The following is an 8,080-nucleotide window of genomic DNA, read 5'->3' as shown; positions in this document are numbered from 1 at the left end:
AGGAATTTCTGTCTGAGCTAAATGTTGCCTATGAAGATGTTCTGTACCACACAGAAGTCCATTGGCTGAGTCGAGGGAGAGTTTTGAAACATTTCTATGACTTACTTCCACAGATTACAGCTTTTCTGCTTACAAAGAAGTACCAGAGCTCAATGATGCAGAATGGAAATGGCACCTTGCCTTTCTGACAGATGTAACAGAGCTACTCAACAGTTTCAATGTGCAACTTCAAGGAAAAGGGAAGCTCATCTGTGATATGCAATCACATGTGAAAGCATTTGAAGTAAAATTAGGCCTCCTCATCAAACAAGTGAAGGAGGAAAATTTCTGCCATCTCCCCACAACTCAAAATCTGTTAGCGGAAAAACCATTGGTTGCATTCCCAAACAAAACATGTGTGGATTCACTGGAAAAGTTGCAAAAGGAATTCCAATTTAGATTTAAAGAGCTTCATCTCCATGAACAGGACATACAGCTTTTCCGTAACCCATTTTCTATTGACATTGAAAATGTGGATACAATTTACCAAATGGAACTGGCTGAACTGCAGAATTGTGACTCTCTGAAAGACTCATTCAAGTCAAGCAGCCTTCCTAATTTCTATGCATCTCTCCCCTCTGAGACATATCCTAATCTCAGGAACCATGCACTCAAAATGGCAACCATCTTTGGCAGCACTTATGTCTGTGAACAGACTTTTTCCAGAATGAAACATCTGAAATCTCCAACCAGATCTAGACTAACTGATGCACACTTGCATCACTTGTTACAACTAGCAGTGACAAATATGGAGCCGGGCATTGACCATCTCATTAGCCAAAAGCAGGCCCATAGTTTCCATTGAAATACTGGTAACTTTGTTGATTTAACTTTACTTGTTCTTCATTTTAAATATTGTATTTGTTCCCGTTTTGTTTTTTTACTTCAAAATAAGGTAAGTGCAGTGTGCATAGGAATTTGTTCATAGTTTTTTTTTTTTTTAAACTATAGTCCGGCCCTCCAACGGTCTGAAGGACAGTGAACTGGCCCCCTGTTTAAAAAGTTTGAGGACCCCTGACTAACAGTGTCTCGAGGACCTCAAGGGGGCACAGCTAATACCTCTTTGGTGCTGCCAGTTCGCTAAGGGGTTCATATGCCCTAGGAAGGACAACATTTATGAACACTCTGTGCCACTTTGCCTTCTTCCTTGGATCCTGGCACATGGATGTGAGGTCTGTGCCAAGTCTCTGTGGGGCAGTGGGAGTCTGTGTCCTGTCTCTACAGGAAGTCTCTCTGTGAGGTCTTTCTGTGACGTATCTCTGAGGCCACATGTGGCCCCTGTGTATTGACTCTGGGTGAGGTCTGTGTTGGAGGGATCTTTGGGAAGTCTCTGTGACATTTGTGTGGGGTTTTAGTATGAGGTCTCTGTGGAAAGTGTCTGAGAGAGGTGTTTGTTTGGGAGATATCTCTGAGAGGTCTCTGTGGAGAGTGTCTGCCAGTCGTCTTGTGGGAGGTCTCTGTTGGGCGGTGTCTCTGAGGTCTCTGTGTTGCCTTTGGGGAGGTGTCTCTGCATGTCATCTCCGTGAGAGAGGTCTCTGTGGAGAGGTCTCTCTGTCTCTCTGCTGGGAGATGTCTTTGTGTCAGAGGTCCCTGTGTGGGCCTCTCCATAGTTGGCCTCCTGCACCTTATGGAAGACTGAGCAGCAGCAGATGGGCAGAGGGACTTGCTCCTTCCTTTCTCTCATTTCTCCAGCATCCCAGTCTGTGGCAATCTTGACAGGAACGTGGGGTCCACGTCCAGCTTCCCCCACTCTAAGAACTCACCTCTCTGTGCTCCTGGGAGCACCCAGCAGCAGCCAGGCTCAAGGTCCTGAGCTCCTGAGGGTGCAAGGCACTCTCTGCCCTGGGTCTCACCCTTCCCACAGGTCCTGGCTGAGCTGTCACTGCTGCACCCATCCTCACAGTCACTCCAGAAAAATTGCTCTTTTCCTGCTTCAGGTATGGTTGGGGGCGGGAAGGGGCAGCTGAACTAGGAGCAGAGCACAAAGGGACCCCTCCTGGGCTGCAGCCCCCATTCTCGGCAGGTCACTTCCACCTTCCCGTCTGCCAAGTCCTGTCTGATGGCCTCTTCTGCCTGGCTCTGGGGTGAGCGAGACTGGAGCCAGGTAAGACTTATGAGATGGCAGCTGGTCTCAGCCTTCTGAGTCCCCATCTCTCCCCCGGAACAGGCTTGGTTCATGTGTTTCTGTGAAGGTTACCATCCTGGGAGTGACATCCGAATTCCCTCGTCCTGGCTTTCCACGTGTCGTTAATCATCCTTTCTAGAATTCAGGAGGTGAGGGTGTGTGAGCTGATTAACTATTGAAAGGACGTTAACCCTCCGTTTTACTTTTACGAATTGGGCCCTAGAGGTGGCTTCTTTAGGTCTGTGGTCTGGGAGCTGGAGCAGGTGAAGACCTGGGGTGCAGCCCTTCCCCCCACCCCCAGGCTGGTAGATGGCGGTGGGACCTCAGGGCTCCTCGGTCACTGCACATTTATGAACACTCTGTGCCACTTTGCCTTCTTCCTTGGATCCAACCTTTTCCATTCTTTACCCACATTCTGCCTGAGGTTCATCGAAACTGTCAGATAGGGACCACACACAGTCACACTCCATTCCATCCAGCAGAACTCCTTCCCTAGCATTTACATAGAGGGAGGCAGGTGACCCGTGGCCATGGCCATTCACTCATCTGGGGCAGAGTGAACTCAGCCTTCAGCAGACTCCCTGTTGCTGCCACCTATCCACACCAAGTGAGGAGTACCTTCCTCACTGGGCTCTAAGTGTGGGAAAGGCAGGGTGGGGGAGGGTGAGCTATATTTTATCCAGGCTAAGCTAAGAGGGGTTCACAGGGCCATCTCCACCTCAGCCTTCATCAGGGAGAGAAGGAGTCTTAAGGGCAGATGTTATCAATTCCCCCCAAGAGCTTGCTTCTGAACTCAGGGCCCAGCAACCTCCACACCACTATACCCATCCCCCAAACTTGCATCCACTTTGCTCTGATACTTTCTGGAGCCTGAGTGGGAATGTCCAGCCCTGTGATGTCCCTGTAAACCTGTCCCCTACAGCTGCATAAAGTTCAAAGTAGAGCGGAAGCAGGAGAAAGATGGGTTGAACCAGATCCTGGGGTGGGTCTTTATTTTCTCTTGTTTTAGAGTTTTTGCTGTGTAATGACATATTGTGAAAACACACGGTGCAATGAAAGAACTTGAGATAAGCTTACAATGCCACAGTCAGTCTCCCTCTATGTTCCTCCCTTCTAGAAGCCAAAGCGCACACCGAGCCCACCACAGACAGAAGCCACTGCACCAGCTCTTAGGAGGAAACAAACATATATTGAGGAAAATTAAATATTTTGAATGTGTTGAGAAATGGGCTGATTTTTTTCATGGAGTCATGTTTATGGTCGACCAGACAAGACACCCACCCGAAAAAGACAGTGCCTCGGGCAGTGTTGATGGTGGCCTAGGGCACCTGGCCCCTTTGGCCCATGCTGGCAGGATCTGACTGAAGACAAAGATGTCTTGGAGGCCAGGAATGTGAGGCGACTCAGGCCCAAGGGCTCATAATTGAATTCGATGCTTTTCAAGGACTCTGTCTGTCTGACTTGCCCTTCCCTAGTGGAACAACTCTGATTGGAGTTGGCCTGGTGACTGCAGGCTGTATGACTCATCACTCTCCCTTTCTCGGGGTAGAAAGGAAGCCTGCGGTAGCAAAAATACCCACACACTGGGGTTTGGGGTTCCTGGTTGTGCTCATTTAGCGCTGCGGTACGAAATCCCTGGTGAATGGCAATTTTCTCCTCTAGAATCTGTCCTACAGTTGTTATGAGTGTCTGAGCCTCAGGGATCTTGGGGTTCATAATTGATATGCCTTTGACTGGTCCTTGGCTCTGGGCAGTGGCTGAATTGAGCTTGTAGTCTAGCAGAGCATCCTGACCTTTGAGTTTTTTATTGGGGAAAATCCCCTGAAAAAAGAGCCTCATTCTTTGTCTGAAGAAACTTTCTGGAGGGCCCTGTTTCTTCTCTGGCCCCAGCTGGGGGTATTTCCTCCCAACAGAGTCTACTGTGCCCCTAGCCTTGGCAGAGGGGGTCATTCTAATGGTATAAGAAGTCCCCAATTTCTCAGGCCCTTCTGCCTGCTCTCTTGGGTTGGGCCTCCTACAATTCTCTCTCTTGTAGGTAGGGGCGATCACTTGTCTCTCATTCTTCCAAGAGTCTTGAACATTTGAGATCCTGGGTTCCTGCTTCCCTTGGCTGCTCCTTTGGGGTGTCTTAAGGCCACATAACACATGGGAAGCTAGCCTGACTCCAGGGGGCACTCTCTGGGAGTGGCGATGGTGCGCCTGAGAAGCCAACTTGTCTGCAGCAAGGGGCATGTGTGTGGGACAGTCTTGGGGTTGGTTCTTTGACGGTACCTTCACTTTGGACTTAAATTCACTAGCGACCTCATTTTTAAGGCATGGTTCTCCTGGATCTTGGAGAACAGACATTCTAGGGAATAGACAGCTTTTACTGGTCCCTGGAGATTTTACACTCCTCAAATGTGCATTGATGTTTTGGGATGTTGTCTGTACATTGGTTCCCAACACTGGCTGAAGAGCAGGGGACACACTGGCCTCCATTGTCTCCTTGACCTCTTTGGCCCTCAAAGATTGGGATCCTAAGTTCATCTCTAGCATTGCTACCCCATTGTAGGGGTCTTGTGAGGCCCCACTCCTACTCTTCCCTCTTGGCTCATTCCTGGCCATTGCTGAACTTGGACTGAGATCTAAGCTGCCCCTCTCGGCCCACTCCACCTGTCTAGTCAGAGAGGCCTTTGAAGGACCATGGTCAACACCAGGTGGGGTCCCTCCCAGAGCACTCTGCATTTCCTCACACACATGTGAGGGGGCAAGGAGAGACCTTGCCAGGGTGGGAACTGAGTCTTCTGTTTTCACTTTCTCTCCCGGACAGGCCTGAGGAGGTTTTCCCGGTAACTCAACAAACTTGACTATCGAGTAGGCCCCAGATACACAGGTGGATGAGGGAGGAAAGGGGAACTGCAGAATGGGTGAGGCTTGAGCCCTTTTCAACTTAATGAGGCTCATGGGCTTGAGGACCTTGAGGGGCAGGCACCACCGGTGCTTCACGCAAAACTTTGTAATATGTGCTTCTAGCACCTTTTGAATGTCAGTATCGAGAAAGAAGACCCCGTGAGAGGCATTCATGCAGGGTTCCCAATCCTTTAAAATTCCCAGATTTTTGGTTTCCATGTGAGTGTCAGCCTTGGCAGAAGAGTGGTTGACAGCAAGCCAGGGTCCATGCACACTCATCAGGCTCTTGCTCATCTGTCCCAACTTGCTGCCCAAGTGGCCTTTTAGCGTGTTTTCTAGATTTTTGTCTAAGTTCCTCAGTAAATCACTTCTGGAGTCCCTTCTCAAAAGCATCACGTCACTTTCTGACTCCTCAGAGTCTACCCTCTGAAACGTCACTAAGGAGCTTTCTGAACCCCTGGAGAGACCTTTTGGGACCTTCCCTGTATCATGGCTTAGCTGGAGCCCCACGTTCTGTGTGTGGTTGCTGTTTTCACCTGTGATTAAAGAGGGCTGTGAGGGCTCATGCTTGTCCTTTGCTTGACATGTCCCTGGTAATTCGCTCTGATGTTGCCCTAGTTTGGGAGGTTCTTGGATCTTGGGGGACAGCTCCCAGCTGTGTTGCATATGCCAGTTTTGCAGATGTGGCTCCAGTTGCTTCTGGGGCTCAGAAGTGACTGGAAAATTCTCAGGAAGGATGCTGTCCTTGGGAAGGTTGGAAGTGAAGACACTGAAGACTTCCTGAGATCTTTTAACTACAGAGGATAAATCCCACCCACTTTCTACTTGCTTCTGCAACAAGGGCCTTTCTGGATGTTGAATCTCAATTGGGATTAAAAATTGTGGCTTATTCTGGGCTGTCGGGCATGATATTCCACAGCTTCTAATCTGAGGTGGAGAAGAAGGTGGTAGGGTTGGTAGGGAGGATCGGGTCTGGACCTGAGCCAGAGGTGGGGGCTGTAATTGAAGCATGGTTGGAAGCAAGGGTGGAGATGGGAACTCCAAGTGAGACATGGGCTGGGAATGGGAAAGCAGTGGAGGTATTGTAGCCTGCAGTTGAACTGGGCAGGCATTTGAGATGCCATTGAATAAGAAAGGTGGAGGCCGTAGTGTAGAAGAGCACTTAGATGTCCATGCAGTAGCCTCCAGGGATTCGCTGTGCAGCCAGGGGAGACCCCAAAAAAGCTGGCTATAGAGCTGCAGAGGGCTATGCAGTTGTTCTTGTTTGTCCTTTGTGCTCCAGAAGGGTTGGGGGGTTGTGGTGTCCTGCTCAGCACCCAGTGATTTCCACGTATTCCCCAAAGAGTGCAGGTGGTAGTTTGGGTTCATTTGTTTTGGATATAATGAATATTTTTCATTTTCTTTCAAAATTGTTATGTTGATTCTCTTTGCGATGTGTATCTCCAGCAGGTTCTGCTCATCAGAGCTGAGCAAGGAGAGGCTACCAGCCTCTGCCTGTCTGTCTGGGGGGTCTTCCTGGAACGAGGCTTCTGGTGGGTGGTGGGACAGGTGCTCTTGCCGGGTGGTGGGTGGTGGGACAGGTGCTTTTGCTGGGTGGTGGGACAGGTGCTCTGGCCGGGACTCCCACTGTGATGAGGCTGAGAGGCATGAGGCTTTGGCAGCTGCCTGCCACCATGACAGGGCTGAAATGGGACAGCTTGAGTGGCCAAGGCCTGAGATGGCTGGGGTGGGAGAAGCTGACCGAGGTGTGTGTGGACATGAGCTCTGTGAGATGGGGCCCAGTGTCAGTGCCACTGAGTCACACTGGGGAAGAGTCAGAGTGGAGGCTGGTGGTGGTGAGGCAGAGGAGGCTGTGGGAGGTGGAGGGTAGGCCCCTGAATCAGGGGGAAACGAGGGGGGATGGGAAAGTGCAAGTGGCTGGGGTGAAAGGTCGTCCAGGGGAAGGAAAGGCTCTGGTGGCCGAGAGGCACTCAAGGATGAGTGGGAATGAAGGGAGACTGAGGAGGTGGTCGGTCCTGGTGACAAGGTGGAGGCCAGAGGTAACGGGCACTCAGTCACAGGAGCCAGAGAAGCCGAGGGGGACATGGTGGGAGCAGCATCTTCCACAGGCTTCCCACAGGGCCTGTTGGCTCCAGCAGGCACTGCTTTGCTGACCTCACCAGAGGGGTCTTGACAGGAGTGCTGACGAAAGCCACCCTGTTCAGGGGGCCTCTCCAGGTGGCTGCAGGAGATGGAGGCACAGGCTGCAGCCAGGAGCAGGCGGGCAGGCCAGGTGGGATGGGCACCTCCATGGTCCTTCATGGTCCTGACACTGACTTCCCAGTGCTCCTGCTGTCCCTCACCCCTGGGCCATAGCCATACCCTGTCCCATGGCCCCTCCCAGGTCAGTGCCAGGAGGCCTAAGGTGACATCATAGGTTCGGGAGGGAAGAGGACCCTGGAGAGAAGGGAAAGATTCTTTACCTTCCAAGAAGATTAATTAGGCCCCGAGCCTTTTCCAGTTCTTGCAGGCACTCTCTGCAGGCTGGAAATCAGGAGACTGGGTCACATGGTGGAGCAGGGCCAGGGGGTCACATGGTGGAGCAGGGCCAGAGGGTCTTACAGGAGGCTGAGTGCCATGGCCCTTTAAGAGTGACACCCTGGAGAGCTGACTCAGGAGCCCAAGCATCAGGGTCAAGGCCACATGACCCCTGACAGCGATGGCAAGGCTCAGGACAGGTAGTGCTTTGACATTTACAAAGTGTTTCCACATCCAGGGGCACCTGGGAGGAGTCTGAGCAAAGGTAAACTGCACGCCCACAGCTGGACCTGGGGTCCCATCTTCCAGTCTGGCACTACTGGTCCACAACAGCCCATTGCCCCTCCTGGGACCCCCTGCTAGGGAAGCACCCACTTCCAGGCCCCGAGGCTTCGTTCCCAGCGCGGGATCTGGGAAGCATCTGCCTTCTGCCTCCTTCCAGGAGCTGCCCAAGGGCTCTGCTTCCTGAGAGACAGCTCTGCCGCTGGCATCCTCGGGGACCTGCCTGGC

General features: G+C 51.6%; 1 protein-coding gene across 1 annotated transcript; it reads right to left on the bottom strand.

Annotated features, from left to right (window-relative positions):
• Positions 1–3,418: 3,418 nt before the first annotated feature.
• Positions 3,419–7,354, bottom strand: LOC308248289 (spermatogenesis-associated protein 31A1-like; the record flags this gene model as incomplete). The annotated part of the gene is made up of 1 exon (XM_080668281.1): positions 3,419–7,354. The coding sequence occupies one exon, from the start codon at positions 7,352–7,354 to the stop codon at positions 3,419–3,421; it is 3,936 nt and encodes a 1,311-aa protein (XP_080524407.1).
• Positions 7,355–8,080: the final 726 nt, after the last annotated feature.

Source organism: Plecotus auritus (assembly GCF_963455305.1).
Source record: "Plecotus auritus genome assembly, chromosome: 5".
Taxonomy (NCBI): Eukaryota; Metazoa; Chordata; class Mammalia; order Chiroptera; family Vespertilionidae; genus Plecotus; species Plecotus auritus.
Note: the sequence above shows the minus strand (reverse complement) of the source record. Positions and strands in the feature narration are given on the sequence as shown.